This window comes from Rhinoderma darwinii, chromosome 1, assembly GCF_050947455.1.
Source record: "Rhinoderma darwinii isolate aRhiDar2 chromosome 1, aRhiDar2.hap1, whole genome shotgun sequence".
NCBI lineage: Eukaryota > Metazoa > Chordata > Amphibia > Anura > Rhinodermatidae > Rhinoderma > Rhinoderma darwinii.
Window position 1 is genome coordinate 545,395,796 of NC_134687.1, and position 18,562 is coordinate 545,414,357.

An 18,562-nucleotide genomic window follows, 5' to 3' on the forward strand; every position below is an offset into this window, starting at 1 on the left:
TGTGATCGCTGGCAGCGATAAGGAGAACGGGGGACCGAAAGTCCCCCGAAGTTCTCCATGACTAACCTCGGACTTCCGGCGTCTGCGCAGTTCAATAAAAATGAAAGGAGCGCTGGACACGCATGCGCATAAGCGCGACCGGCGCTCCATTCATTTCTACGGAGCTGCCGACACAGACCCCGGAAGTCCGAGGTTTGTCATGGAGAACTTAGGGGGGACTTTCGGTCCCCCGTTCTCCTCATCGCTGGGCGTCCCAGCGATCCCACATGTATCCCCTATCCTGTGGATAGGGGATGCATGTCTTTTGTAGGAACAACCCCTTCAGTGGCGTCGCGCTGTAGCAGACATAGCGGCTGCTAGCGGAGCCTGCGGACATGGGAGGGGGCCGTGCCGGCGGGTGCCACGGGCCCCCTCATGCTGCAGGCCCTGTAGAAGTCGCTACGGCTGCTATAGCGGTAGTTACGCCACTGCGTATAGGTTTGTACGGCGTAAAACTACAGCTCCCAGCATGGCCGGAACAATGGTAAGGATATGCTGGGAGATGCGGTTTCACAAAAAAAATCCTATCACCATCATCTCGCTGCAGATCATACAGTGACTACAATACTGATTAGAGGCAGAATAAACATTTACATTAAGTGACTCACCGGTGACGTCTCAGATTCTAGTTCTTTTCTTCTCCCTCCGGTTCAGACATCTATGATGGATTTCTCCCGGCCATGACCCATTTCTGCAGTTTTCCGTTTAGATGTCTTCAGCTTCTCATTTCTGCACCTATAAACAAAGTTAAAATTCTCAACACATCTAAATATAACTGTCACACACACACACACACACACACACACACACACCGTGCCCCATGTAGATAGTGACCTACATAGAAGCCCCTGTAGATAGTGCCCACATATGGACTCCAGAGCTGCAAGGCAATAGTGCTAACCACTGAGCCACCGTGCTGCCCTACATATAGCTTCCCCTATAGTTAGTGCTCCACGTATAGCCCACCTCTGTAGATAGTGTCTCACATATAGCTCCCCCTGTATATAGTGTCCCACATATAGCCCACCCCTTTAGACTGTGCACTACATATTGCCACCCTGTTGCTAGTGCCCCACAGGTTGCCCCACAGGTAACCCACCCCTGTATATAATGTCCCACACATAGCCCACCCCTATAGAAAGTACCCTAAAAAAATAGCTCCCCTATAGATAGTGCTCTACATATAGCCCACCCCTGTATATAGTGCCCCACATATAGACCCCCCTGTATATAGTGGCCCACATATAGACCCCCCTGTATATAATGGCCCACATATAGAGCCCCCTGTATATAATGGCCCACATATAGAGCCTCCTGTATATAGTGGCCCACACCCCCACATATAGACCCCCTGTATATAATGGCCCACATATAGAGCCCCCTGTATATAATGGCCCACACCCCCACATATAGACCCCCCTGTAGCTACTGCCCCACATATAGACCCCCCTGTAGCTACTGCCCCACATATAGACCCCCTATATATAATAGCCCACATAAAGATGACCCCCCCCCCTGTAGATAGACCCCCCCACTATAGATAATGCCATTCACATTTTTATGAGGGGGAAAAAAAAAAATTGACATACTCACATGATTTCGTTCCCACGCTGTTCACTGGCGATGCAGACATGCTCTCTTCTGAGCATGTCTGCAGGAGCTGAACGAGCATCCTCCAATGACGCTGATTGGCGGGGCAGAATGACTTGCCCCGCCAATCAGCACCTTCCAAGCATGGAAGCGGCGCGATGATGTCATCGCGCCGCTAGCCAATCAGTGTCATTGTAAGGCACTGGATGGTCAGGCACGGAACATGCCCGGCCATTCAGTGCTAATACATGTATTTGGCTGCCACTAGCACTGGGGCCCCCTCCGGTGCTAGCGACACCTACAGGCATGAGAGGGCCTGTGTAAGGCTCGGCGTCGCGGGCCCCACAGTAGCGGCGCTACCGCTGTAGCAGCCATAACGGCTGCTAGCGGCGCCACCTGGCATTAGTGTGGGCGTGTCGGCTGGCGGCACGGGCCCCCTCAAGCCCCGGGCACTGTAGCAGCCGCTACTGCTGCTACCGCGGTAGTTACGCCACTGCCCAACACATCTGAGGGCAGCATAAGATAGTGACAGAGATGATCAATTCAGCATTGTGAGTCTTGTCTTATGTCTTGCATTTTAAAGAGGCTCTGTCACCAGATTCTCAAATCCCTATCTCCTATTTTTTTTTTTAAAAACGTTCATTTTTGGCCAAGTTATAAGCTATTTTATATATATGCAAATGAGGTTTGAAATGGACAACTGGGCGTTTTTTGTCTACATTTATTTACACAGCAGCGATGTGCAGCCACATAAACAGAGATTAACGTTAATCAAGTGTCCTGATAATGAATACACATGATCATCCAGCCTGGACGTCATGTGTATTCAGAATCCTGACACTTCTGAATCTTTTCTGTGAGATTTCCAGCAAGGGAAACAAAATCTCGTTTACCTCTGTAATCTCGCGAGATTTTGTTTCCTTTGCTAGAAATCTCACAGAAAAGATTCAGAAGTGTCAGGATTCAATGCAAATACAACTTAAGAAAACTACAATTCACACATTCTATTTTCTCAGCTGCTGATTTGCAGTAATTTAAGGCCTCATGCACAAAGTTGTATGGATGAATCTTGAAGGCGGCACTCCGAGTTCCCAAGGTTCTGTGTTATGGATCCTTAGTCACCTGGTGTGAATTTGGAAGCATATAGAATGGAACCATAGATTTATGTAGGTGTGGTATTACTGATCCGAAGAACACAGATCCATTATATGGCCATGTGTATGAGGCCTTAGAGCTGTTCCTTAACCAATGGCTCGGGAGCCACATGTGGCTCTCGGGCCCCATGCATATGGCTGTCCAGCTGTTGGCATCTCTAGAAACGAGTATGCTCGAGTGGCTGCAGGGATGTCATAATATTACTAGACCTTTGTACTAGGGTCAAAACCCATATGGCAGTTAAAACTAGGTTAAAAGTGTTTTCACTAGGCTATATATTTAATAGGATTATTCACTTCACTATTCAATGTTACTCAGCACCACCTTTTATATTTGAAAGTGGATTGTGATCTACAAAAGGTTGGGGACCTTGCTTAAATCCAAATATGCCAAAGACGGGGCATTTTGTAGTGATTTTGCATTGTACAAACATTCTTGTGAAATGCTGCTTCTGCTTCTGTTTTCAGCTTTCTTTCCCCATTTGTAAGGGCCCATTCACATCAGCGTTGTCTTTCCGTTCATCTGCTCCGATCAACCTTTCCGTCAGATGAACAGATGAACGGAAACAATCTCTTCCGTTTGCATTAACATTGATTTCAGTGGTATTTTTTTTCTTCCTTCGGTTGGTTTCATTTTGCGCTAGGCTTTCGGGTTTTTTAATGGAAACAACAGTGCAGTCTACGCTTGTTTCCGTGAAAAAAAGGGAACGCTGATGTGAATGGGCCCTAAACCTGCCTTTTTTACATATCTTTATTTATTTTCTTTCTTTATTGATTTTTAGCTAGGACTAGGATAGGATCAGGGGAAGACAAGAAGTATATTTTTTTCTTTTTACTTTTCCTATGTGTGGGATCCTTTGGTTGGGTTAAAAAAAAACACATTAAACGAATTTCACAAAAATTACAAGGTGTCAACTGTCTCTTATAACAACATCTCCATGGTTTTTCTACAAATAAATTCTATGTTTCTACAGATGTAAACGAATGTGAAAGGGATCCATGTCGGAATGGTGGAATTTGCACAGATCTTGTGGCTAACTACTCATGTGAATGCCCCGGTGAATACATGGGAAGAAACTGCCAGTATAGTAAGTAGATTTTGCTTGTTTGATTCAATTATACCTGCAAGGTTTCAATGCGAACAGACAAAAGTATCAAAACATTTCCACATTTACTTAGACCGAAGGGTCATCTTTTGTAGGAATTTGCGCTTCTCAAAACATGAGCAGGCTTTGAATGAGATTTATTTAGTAAAAAGCCTGTTGCGCCTGCTGAATAAAGAAGATATCAATCACATGAGCCTGGTGTCTGCTTAAATTACTATCAAACTGCTCTGCATATCAAACATAACACAGGGCTCCTATCAGCTCGGCACATCAGAACTGTCTTCATGATACGAACCAACATCTATTTTTCTATTACAATGCTAAAGCATATGCTTTCTTGTTAATCTCTTCAGCCTTCTACTGTAATCCTGTATTGATCTATTGTGCTGTTGGAAATGTAGATAGTTGTATGGTTAATAGGATGTATGACTTTACATTCTGGCAAAAAAACAAAAAACTTTTTTTTTTTACTTCACATTTTTAGATGACCTTTATTTATGTATTTATTTATTTCAAATTATTTTTTATTTTATTTTTTTATTTAGTTTAAAAGAACACGGAACCCATAGAACCTTTATATGCCTTTGATTTCAGGAGAGTAGGATTTTTCTGTCGGATTCTTACGGAATCCACCTGGAAAAGTGACGACATTTTATGGAGCTGTTCTCCCATCTAAGCAAGGCACAATATGGTGGCCCATGGAGTACTTACAAAACTGTCTATGGGGCTCTACAGCTCCTTCTTATGCCTTTGATTTCAGAAAAGCATTTTTTTTTCTGACAAGTTTTCTATGTAAGCAACAGGAAAAAAATCATGGCAAGCTCCATTGGGTGCTGTATTACTAAGGTGTTCTCCTCTAGCAGCATTACACCTAGGGGAGAATAGCTCTGTCACACTGTGCTTTATGAAGGCACCATATCGCGGCCCACTAAGTGCTTATAGTTCCTTAGTATGGAGGCACAGGGACTCCCTGTGCCTCTGTATAGACTCCATGCACACGGCTCTGCCTTACAGGGAGATTTTTTTTTTCCCCAATGGATTTGATATGAAAAGCAAATATTACTGCAGAATGTTTTGTTTTCCAGCTGTGTTCTGACCATTTTCAACCTTTATGGTGTGAATGTAGTCCAATTATTATTCATGTGTTGATGCTGGTGTGCATATTTTCTCTCTCTGCTAGAGTGTTGATACTAATAGGGCTTAAATTGTATTTATATCTACCATTTCATCCATGTGCTTTCTTATTCTTCGCACACATTTTTATTAAGTTGCTTTAGGTAAAAATCTCCCTATTCCTGCATAGTTTGTTTGAACTGATGGAGGAATTAAAATGTGTAAACAGAAAATAATGCATTTCTTAAGCATGTCAATTATAATATTTACAGTACTGTGAAGAGAAATCGCAAAGGCATTTTATTTTTAATTTCCAGTTATTTATATAGTGTCAACATATTCCACAGCTTGATGTATTTCAATGTTTTTGAAGTGTGGGCAGAAAATGGAAGGAAATCTATATAGTATATACAAACCATCCAGATGTTGCGATGCTTAGATTGACACCATGCTAAGTGATTAAGACTTATACTATGTTTGGTGATTACATTCAACAAGACCATTTCAGGGACCTAGAGGGGGAGAGCGAGCAATCTGCCCACTGGAAATTCTAGAAATAGTATTTTGTTTTCCCATCTCAATAAGGTTTCCGTTTCTTTGGCGACTGCGCTATTGATTCCACCAAAAGAATGGAAACCTTACTTAACGGAGACAAACGGAAACCATTTGCAATTGAAGCATTACCATTGAAATCAATGGTAATGCAAACGGAAGCTATGGTTTCTGTTTGCTTTTCCGTTGAAGTGTGCCTCCGACGGAAAGGTCTGGCGGAACCCATCAACAGAACCCTAATGCTGATGTGAACACAGCCTTAGTTATCCGCTTATAGTTCTTTAATCTTAATTATTTTATTTTTATCGGTTAATTTTTTTGGGTGCTACAGAACCAATTACCAATTTTGTATAATGTTAAAATGATCCTCCAGGAAAGAATTAATATTAATATACCTCTAAACCTGAAATACAAATACTAGGCAACCAACACTAACTTCTAGAATAATAAATGAAGAGCAGTTTGAGTACCTCTATTCTTTTCATATTCAAAAATTGGATTGGATCTCAACGTGACCTGATTTACCAAGTCACATCCTAGTCCTATATGTCCATATTCCTGGATGGCCATGGGATCAAGAAATAGTGAATGTGGCATGGGAAAAAGATAGCTGTGAAGTGTGGAAATGTACAATTTTATGTATATCATGTTTATTTACCTTAATTTTTCTAATAAAATATTCGGTCCCAGATGAGTCATGGTAACATTGTGGGATTACCACCACCAGCATCTCAATGTTTTTCTTTAGGAAAAAAAGGTTGTGGACAACTTTGAAACCATCAGAATAAGCCCAATTGTCTGACTTGTTCTAAGTAAACATTTTCTGCATGCGCTTTATTAAATGTCTTTATTTTCTGAATCATTTATTAAGATTATATAGTTTGCTTTAATTTAGAGATATTTGCTAAAATTACCTCAACATGCTTGAATAAAACGTTGAAGAAAACATTATATATGGTTGTAGTTTGCATATTTTACATGTTGTGAAAGGTTATACATGTTATATATGACAATTTTTAATTGTCCTGGCCAAAAGTTTTGAGACTGACACAAATTTTGGTTTTCACAAAGTTTGCCACTTCAGTTTTTATAGTGACAATTTGGATTAACTCTAGATTGGTATGAAGAGTGATCAGATGAATTGCAATTAATTGCAAAGCCATTCCTTGCCATGAAAATCAACTTAATCACAAAACCCCCCTTTCCACTGTATTTTAGCCCTGCCACAAAATGAGCTGCTAACATCATTTCAGTGATCTTTTCATTAGCTCAGGAGAGCGTGTTAATGAGGACAAGGCAGCGGATCTTGCTCTGTCATGCTGATTGAATTATAAGGGCAGATTGGTTGCTTTAAAAAGGGGATAGTGCTTTAAATCATTGTCTTCTGTTAACTATGGTTACCTCCAAGGAAACACATGTAGTCAAAAGGAGAATGACATTTCTGCTTGTAAGATTGCCCCTTATCAATGATTTATTGGATCATCAAGAACTTCAAGGAGAGAGGTTCAATTGCCGTGAAGAAGGCTTTAGGGCATCCAAGAAAGCCCAGCAAGTGACAGGGCCGTCTCCTAAAGAGGATTCAGCTACGGGATCAGTTCAACATCAATTCAGAGCTTGCTCGGGAATGGCAGCAAGTAGGTGTCAGTGCATCTGCACGCACAGTGCGGCAAAGGCTTTTGGAGGCTAACCGGGTGTCAAGGAGGGCAGCAAAGAAGCCACTTCTCTTCAAGAAAAACATCATGGACAGACTGACATTCTGCACGAAGTATAGGGATTGGACTGCAGAGCACTGGGGTAAAGTTATTTTCTCTGATGAAGCCCCCTTTAGACTGTTTTGGACATCTGGAAGAATGATTGTTCAGAGAAGAAATTGTGAGCGCTACGATGAGCCCTGTGTCATGACAACAGTTAAAGAGGCTCTGTCACCAGATTTTGCAACCCCTATCTCCTATTGCAGCAGATCGGCGCTGCAATGTAGATAAGAGTAACGTTTTTTGTTTTTTTTAAACGAGCATTTTTGGCCAAGTTATGACCATTTTTATATTTATTCAAATATACATACAGCAGTTGCCACAGCTCCTATAGCGGGGACCAATTGCTGTGTCCCCGCTGATTAACCCCTTAGAAGCCGCGTTCAATATCGATCACGGCTCTTTAGGGGTTAAACCACCATCGACGGCACGCTACATGATAGTGGGCATCGATGTTTGCTATGGCAACCGGACGCCTAATAATGGCATCCGGCCATGCCATCTACGGAAGCCTAGTGGGTCCTGACAAAGTCAGGACCCACTATGCTTGCTGTCAGTGAGTAGTTGACAACTCTAATACACTGCACTACGCATGTAGTGCAGTGTATTAGAATTGCGATCAGGGCCTCCTGCCCTCAACTCACCTAGTGAGACATAGTAAAAAAGTGTAAAAAAGTAAAAAAAAGTTGTGTAAAAATAAGAAAATAAAAGTTTTAAAAGTAATCTCCCTTTTTCCCTTATGAGTCCTTTATTATTAATAAAAATAAATAAATAAACAAATAAACTATACATAATTGGTATCGCCGCATCCGTATCTGCCTGAACTACAAAATTATTTTGTTATTTATCCCGCGCGGTGAACGGCATAAAAGAAAATAATAATAAACCATACCAGAATCACAATTGTTTGGTCACTTCACCTCCCAAAAAATGGAATAAAAAGAGATAAAAAATGTGCATGTACCTAAAAATGGTACTGATCGAAACTACAGTTCGTTACGCAAAAAACAAGTCCTCACACGGCTTTCTTGATGGAAAAATAAAAACGTTATGGCTCTTAGAATAAGGCAACACAAAAAGTAAATGATTTTTTACAAAAAGTATTTGTAATATTGTATCGCCGTAATCGTATCGCCACGCAGAATAAAGTGAATATGTCAATTATAGCACACGGTGAACGCTGTAAAAAAAATAGAATAAAAAACAATAGTAGAATTGCTGTTTTTTAGTCACCACATCTCTTAAAAATAGAATAAAAACTGATCAAAAAGTCGCATGCACCCCATGAAAACTACAATAAATTCCTCAAGGGGTCTAGTTTCCAAAATAGGGTCACTTTTGGGGGGTTTCCCTTGTTTTGGCACTACAAGACCTTTTCAAACCGGACATGATGCCTAATAAAAAGGAGGCCTCAAAATCCTCTAGGTGGTTCTTTGATTCGGAGGCCGGTGCTTCAGTCCATTAGCCTACTATGGCTACATGTGGGATGTTTCTCAAGACTGAAGAATCTGGGCAATAAGTATTGAGTTGTGTTTCTCTGGTAAAACCTTCTGTTTTACAGAAAAAAATGGAATAAAAAGGATTTTCTGACAAAAAAAAAATAAATATGTAAATTTCACCTCTGCTTTGCTCTAAATTCCTGTGAAACACCTAAAGGGTTAATATACTTTCTAAATGCTGTTGTGAATACTTTGAGGGGGTCTAGTTTCTAAAATGAGGTGTTTGATAGGGGTTTCTAATATATGGGCCCCTCAAAGCAACTTCAGAACTGAGCTGGAAACTAAAAAAAAAAAGAGGCAATACTTCGCTTCTTACATTATATTGATAATGAGCAGTGCCCACCCCGAGATGACCCCAGTTTTGACCGTTTGTATAAACTGAGACCCCTATTAGACCATTTCAGTGCCCGGTTTTCCCAAGCATACACCCCCGAGAAGTGTATTTCTATTGATGAGTCCTTGGTACATTTTAAAGGGAGGCTTCAATTCCGCCAGTACCTGCCGAGTAAGAGGGCAAGGTATGGCGTGAAGATGTATAAGCTGTGCGAGAGTGCATCAAGGTATACCTACAAATTTAGGATATATGAAGGGAAGGACACTAGTATTCAGCCCCCAGAATGTCCCCCCTTACTGGGAATTAATGCAAAAATTGTGTAGGATTTGGTGCACCCACTGCTGTTCCTGGGTTACAACCTCTACCTGAATAATTTTTATACCAGTGTCCCACTCTTCAAGTGCCTCACTTCCAGAAGTACTGTGGCATGCGGCACTGCTAAAAAGAAATCTGAGAGGCCTCCCTAAGACTCTGCTTGGGCAAACACTCAGAAGGGGTGAGAGCAGGGCGCATTCTAGCAGCAACATATTGTGTGTCAAGTACAAGGACAAGAGAGATGTCCTTGTATTGACAACAATACATGCCCACACCAGTACCCATGTACCTGTACGACGTACCAGTACAGAGACCCCCAAACCAGAATGCATCCTGGACTATAATAGGTACATGGGAGGGGTGGACTTGTCATATCAAGTCCTGAAGCCCTACAGCGCCATGCGGTGTGGTATAAGAAGCTGGCCGTTCACACCATACAGATGGCATTGTACAATGCGTACGTGCTATATCGATTTGCAGGCCAGACGGGAACTTTCCTGGAATTTCAAGAGGTGGTACCAAGTACTTCTGGAAGCGAGACAACACACATCGTACCAGGGCAACACTTTCCAGGAGAAGTTCCCCAAACTGGCATGAAGAGAAAAAGTCAAAAGGGGTGCAAAGTCTGCTATAAGAGGGGGATAAGGAAGGACACGATATATCAATGTGAGACGTGTCCCGAAAAACCAGGGCTCTGTATGAAAGTGTTTTCAAATTTATCATACGTCCCTTGATTTTTAATCTACCCCAGTTTTACTTACCCTGATGCACTCCGCACAGCTTATCCCCTTCATCTTTCCCTTCTGAGCCCTGCTGTGTGCCCAGGCAGCTTATAACAGCCACATGTAGGGTATTGCCGTACCCAGGAGAACCCCCATTACAATTTATAGGGTGTATATCTCCAGTGGTGCATGCTGGGCAGAATATATTGGACACCGAAATGGCATATATGTATAGAAAATTGCAAATCTCACACTGCACCATCTGCTGTGCATTAGACAATACCTGTTGGGTCAAAATGCTCAATACACCTCTAGATGAATGCCTTAAGGGGTGTAGATTTTAAAATGGGGTCACTTCTTGCGGGTTCCAACTGTACTGGTACCTCAGGGGCTTCTGCATTCACGACTTAGCACCAGAAAAGCTCCAGTTGACCAAATGGTGGTCCTTCCCTTCTAAGCCCTGCCGTGTGCCCGGGGAGCAGATAACAGCCACATGTAGGGTATTGCCGTACCCAGGAGAACCCACATTACAATTTATAAGGTGTATGTCTCTGGTGGCGCATGCTGGGCGCAATATATTGTACACTGAAATGGCATACATATATAGAAAATTGCAAATATCACACTGCACCATCTGCTGTGCATTACCTTTTAGACAATACCTGTGGGGTCAAAATGCTCACTACAGCTCTAGATGAATGCCTTAAGGGGTGTATATTTTAAAAAATGGGGTTGCTTCTTGGGGGTTTCCATTGCTTTGATACCTCTGGGGCTCTGCAAATGTAACATGGCACCCGAAAACCAATCCAGCAAAATCTGGACTCCAAAGAACACATAGCGCTCCTTTCCTTCTGAGCCCTCCCATGGGCCCAAACGCAAGTTTATCACCACAAATGGGGTATTGTCGCACTCAGGACAAATTGGGCAACAAAACGGGGAATTTTATTTCTTGTGACAATAAGAAATTTTGAGCCAAAACTACATATTATTGGAAAAAATTACATTTTCTTTAATTCACAACCCAATTCAAATAAGTTCTGTGAAAAAACTGTGGGGTCTAAATGGTCACAACACCCATAAATTAATTCCTTGAGGGGTGTAGTTTCCAAAATGGGATATTCCTTTTGGGGGATTCCTACTGAAGTGGGGCATGTCTCGCATCTGGTTGCGTCAGTGGATATGCGCCGAGTACTCACTGGCGCTGTGTTGATCAACACACCTGTGACATACCCTATTTAAAGTCAATCGCTGGAACAGGACACTATGCACCCCCTGAGGAAGCACTTACCGTGAAACGCGCGTTGGGGTTCTGCACATGGCATGCAGGTTTCTAGGACCATTGAGATGGGTAAGGTGCTATCTATTTCCTGATACCTTGGCTTCTCCTATTTTTATATGGACTACACTGTCCTGATCATAGGCACTTGCATATTAGATAGGGTTTTGCCACTCTCAGGTTACTGCACTACCCAGTCTTTACATCTCTAATATAGGGATTACAGCTTACTTGTTATACTATATGGTTGGTCTATTTCCCTTTCATGTCGTGTAAACATTTATAGAGTCTTCTCTTTTTGAATATACCTATTTTAAATGTTTGTCTTACCTCTGTGTTAATAAATTTGTTGTACTTTTATAAATATGGCTCTGTACTCCGCTTTTCTTGTATGGTACTAGTTTTGGAGTTGCCCAACTGTTGAGAAAGGGAGGGTGTTCTCTTGGGACATGACCTAGCCCGTTATTATATTGCGCTGGGAGTTTATATATTTGTAATATGTTCTAAGCCTTGTAACGTCCAAGAAAAATAAAAGAATGTTCAAAAAACAATGCAAATCTAAAGTAGACATGTGGGAAATGTGAACTAGTAACTATTTTGGGTGGTATAAGCATCTGTTTTACAAGCAGATGCATTTAAATTCAGGAAAAGGCAATTTTTTCAAAATTTTCTCTAAATTGTGCAATTTTTCACAAATAAACACTGACTATATCGACCAAATTTTAGCACTAACATAAAGAAAACAATCTTAGAATCGCTTGGATAGGTTTAAGCATTCCGAAGTTATTACCACATAAAGTGAAATATGTCAGATTTCAAAAATGGGCTCTGAGCGTTAAAGAGACTCTGTCACCAGATTATGTGTCCTATCTCCTACATAATCTGATTGGTGCTGTAATGTAATTAACAGTGTTTTTTAATTTGAAAAACGATCATTTTTGACCAAGTTATAAACAATTTTAGATTTATGCTAATTTGTTCTAAATAGACAACTGGGCGTGTTTTTACATTTTACTAACTGGGCGTTGTAAAGAGAAGTGTATGACGCTGACCAATCAGTGACCAATCAGCCTCATACCCTTCTCATTGTTTAAAAAAAACAGGTGGACACACAAAAACACAGAAATTGTGATAAACTCCAAGCACTGATTAGGCAAGAATGGGTTTTCGTCAGTCAGGATTTGGCCCAGAAGCTGATATCCAGCATGCCATGGTGAATTGCAGAAGTCTTGAAAAAGAAGGGTCAACACTGTAAATATTGAGTATTTGCATAAACTTGATGTATTTGTGAATAAAAGTTTAAAAACGTATGAAATCCTTATAATTATATTTCAGTATACCACAGAAATATCTGACTAAAGGATCTAAAAACACTGAAGCAGCAAACTTTATGAAAACCAACATTTGTTTCAGCCTAGAAACTTTTGGCCAGGACTGTACACAGTAGGTATATGTGTCATGGCTAGTTGCAGTGGTGTCCTCAGGGACCCAAAGGCCCATCTGCCTCATAATAAAACACCAGTATTATAAATTGCATATTGTAGGAGTGACACCTGTTACAAATTTTGCATTGGGGCACAGGCGCCTTTGGCTAGTTATTTGATAATAACTTAAGGATGGATTCACATGTGATGTAATTTTATACCACCGATTTTTCACAGCGGTGCAAATAGTGAAATCCACAGCAGTCCAAGGCAAATCCACATCCAAATTCGCAACAAAATCTGCATTTATTTTGCGACGGATTCACTGTGGACAAATCCATGTAGCAAGATTACTCCACTTGTGAATCCAGTCATACTGTCTGCGTGAGTTCACTTTCATGTTTGCTTTGTGTATGCTGACTAAGAATTAGGTTTATTACTAATACAAAAAAAGAGCCCACAGGGTCCTCTGTTTTTTTGCAGTAGCACCCTTGATTTATACCATGTTATAAAGGGGTTGTCTCAATATTATAGTACTTTTCTATTTTTAAGCTGAGATCCATCTTAAGAAGCTTCGGTTAGATGCTGCATGGGAAATATAGTATTACACAATGGGCATTCAAAAGAATGTACGACCATGTAGTACTGTACATGGGACAGGCCGATGTTTGCAGTGGCTTTCTGCTCTGGCTAATAGAGGGGGTCCAAAGTATTAAGACAATTTCTTTTGATTAGACAAAACTTTTTAACCCCTTTCCGTCGCAGCCATTTTTCATTTTTGTTTTTCCCTCTCGCATTCCAAGAGCGTTCTTTGTGGGGTGGAATGGAAAAAAAAGCAATTAATTGTTTTTAAGATTTTTTTTTAATGGCGTTCATTGTGCGGTAAACATGACACGTTAACTTTATGCTGCGGGTCAATAGGATTGCGGCGATATCAAATTCATATTTTTTATATTATATAAAACATATATTATATAAAATATATGTTGTACTTCTTTTACCAATTAAAAATGTAGATGGAGCGGGCGAGCTGAAATTTTTAATGGTGCCATTTTGGGACGTTTACTACTTTTTGATCACTTTTCATTCCATTTGACTAAAAAACAATTCTGGCTTTTTTTTACGGCCGTGCGAGATAAATAATATTATATTGCAATAAATCAGACTGTTACGGACATGGCAATACTAATTATGTTTCTTTTTTTCTTTTTTACATTACTTTAGAGGAAAATGAAAATAATGTTTTTTTTTGGAACGTTTAATATTTGTTTCTATTAGGCAAGACTTTAAGTAATTTTTTCATTTTTTTTTTTACTCCCAATAAAGAACTTGAACAAGCAATTGTTAAATCTCTGGTACAATACACTGCAATACTTATGTACCACTTTCCTATCACTTAATAGGAGGACCAAGATGGCAGACCATGCGGCTTTTATTACGCCTCCAGGCCGCCATGACACCCATCAGCACCCCACTATTAACCATGGTATCTAAGTGGTTAAACAGCCATTACTTTAAGGTGTCGGCTGTAACATATGGCCGACACTCTCTGGGTATGGAGCGGGCTCAGCCTGTGAGCACATTCCATACTTAATCTTCCCGGGTATGACGTACAGTTACGTCAAATGTTAGGAAGGGGTTAATATTTGCTATTTCTTTATAATTTGTAGCTTCTATGGGTAGATAAGTTTGTGCTTGTGCTACATACATAAATCACTCAACAGTTTCAGACTCAATTCTTCCAGCTTAACTACCAATACTAAATAGTAGTTACTGAACATAGTGGAAGAGACATCATTTAAACGTCATTGTAATTTATACTATTAAATTGCATTCCGAATTCCACATTACATATATTTGTTACATTTTGCATTCCAAAACATACATTTTCTAGCATTAAAGATAAAGGAAGCTCTAAAAATTCTTCAGAAGGTAAACCAGCCTGTTTTGCTGTGATCTCCAAACATGGTGAATCAAATCTCTGATCTTTAATTATCAGGGTGACGACTTTCAGAGATCCTAGCTGATTCCTCTATTTACAAGCCTCAGCTAATAAACGACACAAATTCGAATGTCTGTGACATAGGGCATTTGGACACTGTCTTAAGTGGAAGGTGCGGGCATCCCAAACACCTAAGCAAATCGCCAGAAGGATTGAATTGGCAATGTGCCACCTGCAAGCCTCAGCTCTCAGATTTGCCTGCAAGTGACTTCTGAAGCTAAACAGACAGGCAAATGCCAGGAATCAGCGCCAGAACATAAGACCCAAACAAAGCATCATATGTTAGGATTGTGAAGGGATCTCAGACAAGAGGTCAGAACCCAAGGGAAATACTTAAAGGCTATGTAAACCTTTGAATGGCATTTAACAAAAAAAAAAAAAAAGGTCTTTGTGATTAGTGCAACTTTCTAAGAAGTTTTTAGTAAAAGTTATTTTTACTTACTTTAATTTGACTGTAGACAGAGTAGCTGTATCTTTCGCTATGTCCTGAATGTGTCAGTCCCACGGACCTGACGGGTTCGGTGTCATCGGGATAGACCTGCAATTTGTCACATCTAAGTTATGAACCCGCAGACCTGACGGGAGCAGGATTTAGTGAACAATACAGCTACTATGTATAGAGAATATAGAGCAGCTGTATCTCAAAAAGTAAAAATAATGTTTAATAAAAACTATTTATAAAGTTGCACTAATCACACTGACTGAGCTTTTATATATCCATTAAAACACTAAAAAATCCAACAATATGTAGCAAGTTGTATAGATTTTTATATAGGTATCCAGAACCCGTAACTTTTAACAGGCGATAAAAAAAAGTGTTAGAAACACATCACTTATTATAATAGCCTAGTGTTTGATCCGCTTTTTTCAGAGAATGCATAGTCAGCCATTATAGTTAATGGGCGATTATGAAGCCATTAAAAAAATCAGAGCGGAGCTGACAGAAGCACCGCACTTTCCTAGCTCTGCAGACATTTTGGTCTAGAGATCTGCAGGGGGTCACCTACACCGAATGGACATTTATAGTATATCCTAGTGCTATACCATCAATTTCATAAGTGTGAAAGTCCCTTTAATGATCAAATACTAAAACACAGAGACTACAATGTCAATGTGCTGAATATTTAAATATAATCCTGCGCTCCAGTAACTTGTAAAACTTTTACAGAGAAGCCTGTCACATTAGATTTTATATAAAAATCCCTGTTCTGAAACAAACTCAAATTTCCATTTTCCCTTTTAGTTACAATATCTACCATTGTACTACTGTGAATTTAAATTAAAGGGTATTGCTCAAAGAAACATGTGCTGCTTTGCCTATTTTTACCTAAATACATGACGGGGGGTCATGGCCATACACCTGTAATCCATATTAAATAATGTTTGGGATTCTGATTAGTCCCAGTTATATAACCTGAACATTCAGGGGTGGACATATATCTTGTGCTGCCCCTTCAGCTGCACATGGCTTCAGAAAGGGCAGGGTGCCCACTCTGGCACCAGATAGTTTAAAAACAAGTATGCTGTTTCTCTCACCCCCTTTCCAGTGGTGCATGGAGGGGGGATCTCGAGTTGCCCTATAAAATTCCCTGAGACCAGGGCCAAGAGGCCCTTAGATACTGTTGTACTCAGTTCCCTTCCCCGCTATTTGGTGTCTTTGTTGTGATGCAGTCGGTGTAATGGCGTCATTGCGCTGCCTGCATCGTTCCACTGGAGCAGACCTGGTTAGAAGAGAGCAGGCCTATATCACTAGAGGACGGCATGGGAATGGGGACTGGTGAGTGCTTGTTGAAGCATACAGCATTATCTACAAGGGCACTGTGGCATTATCTACAGGGGAAGTGTGTGGTACTATCAACATGGGCACTGTGGCACCTTCTACAGGGTGCAGCATGTGGCTTTATCTGTAGGGGGCAGAATCTACAGGTGGCATTGAGTGTGGCACTATCTACGCTGGTTTTTGCACTACGAGTAGTGGTCAGCACATATCAACTAGCTTAGCTCTTTATATTAGAGCTTGTAATATAAAGGGCTCAGTTGGGGATACGTGCAGACCAATTTTCGAAGCATAAAAACCAGAGGGTATCGGGAGCGTGGCGAAAATAACTCGCTTTAAAAAGTATATATTTAGAAACGCCGACTTTAAAAATACTGCATTTACCCCTGCTTCCCCACAGGTCTCTCAAGGAATGTTCTGACCATCCATCTGTTTTGTGGAGAGAAATATTTTTTGCAGGCATGCTAGCAGAAGGGGTCAACATGCTGTTTAAGCATAGGGGCCCTCAGTTGTCTATGACTGCCCCTGTGTACATTACCTTGTTATTTAATACCTATTTTTGCTGTACGGTTTATTTGCCTGCATGCTATATCATATTCTATCAGTGGTTTTGCAGTACAGCTGTCAACCACGCAGTGCAAGGGGGCTAGCACCTCCATATGGTGACAATTTGTTTTATAGATGTTTGCTATCTGTGTGCATTTTAACCCCATCCCGACACATACGGCACTGTTGGGAAGGGGTTCCCGCAAACCGCAGTACAGTTATGTCGCGGTGATAGTGCGGGCTCAGAAGCGGAGCCCACACCATTACCGCTGGGTGTCAACTGTATATTACAGCTGACACCCTCCTGTAATCTCCGATCTGGTCGATTAAACCATCAATAGAGAGAGTAGCATCTGAGGGGTTTTAACCCGACCAGCACCCCAGCGACGCAATCGCTGGGGTGCCAATGGTTGGTATGGCAACCGGAGGACTAATAATGGCCTCCGTATCTCCTTATATGAAAGCCTATGAGGTGCTGCCTCCAGCGGGTCCTCATAGGCGTGCTGTCAGTGAACAACTCACAGCTCTAATACACTGCACTACGTATGTAGTGCAGTGTATTAGTATAACAGTCAATGTTACAGGCCCTCAAGTCCCCTAGTGGGACAAAAAAAAAGAATTTAAAAACAGTTAATAAAATGCTGTAAAAATGTTTACAAAATAAATGTTTCAAGTTAAAAAAAAAAATAAAAATTACCCTTTTTCCCCATAATAGGTCTTTTATTATTGGAAAAAACGTAAAAAAAAACCTATACATAATTGGTATCTCCACGTCTGTATTTACCCAAACTATAAAACTAGTATGTGATTCATCCCACATGGTGAACGCCGTAAAAAAAATATGAAAAACAACGCCAGAAGCTGTTTTTAGGTCACATCTCCTCCCAAAAAATGAAATAGAGTGATCAAAAAGTCACATTTACCCCAAAACAGTACGAATAAAAATGACAACTTGTCCCACAAAAAAAATCCTGACACAGCCTTGTCTAGGCAAAAATAAAAAAGTTATGGGTCTTAGAATATGACGACACAGAAAACAAATGATTTTTAAAAAAAAGTGATTTTATTGTGCAAAAGCTGTAATACATGAAATAAACTATATCAATTGGGAATCACCGTAATCGTATTGACCCACAAAATAAAGTTAACGTGTAATTAAAGTTAAAGTTAACATGGTGAATGCCAAAAAAAACACAATAAAAAAAATAACAATTCCAGAATGGCTTGTTTTGGTCACTTCCTCTTCCAAAATTTTTTTATAAAACGTGATCAAAATGTCGTATATGTCCCAAAATGGTACCAATAAAATCTACAGCTTGTCTTGCAAAGAACAAGCCCTCACACAGCTCCATCAACCGAAAA

At 40.6% G+C, this 18,562-nt stretch overlaps 1 protein-coding gene across 1 annotated transcript in view; it reads left to right on the forward strand.

Annotated features, from left to right (window-relative positions):
- EDIL3 (EGF like repeats and discoidin domains 3) overlaps positions 1-18,562 on the forward strand; it is a 665,920-nt gene that overhangs the window by 393,177 nt on the left and 254,181 nt on the right. The window contains exon 4 of the mRNA XM_075837572.1: positions 3,758-3,871. Coding sequence (XP_075693687.1) covers positions 3,758-3,871 — 114 coding nt within the window. The remainder of the gene's footprint in view (positions 1-3,757; positions 3,872-18,562) is intronic.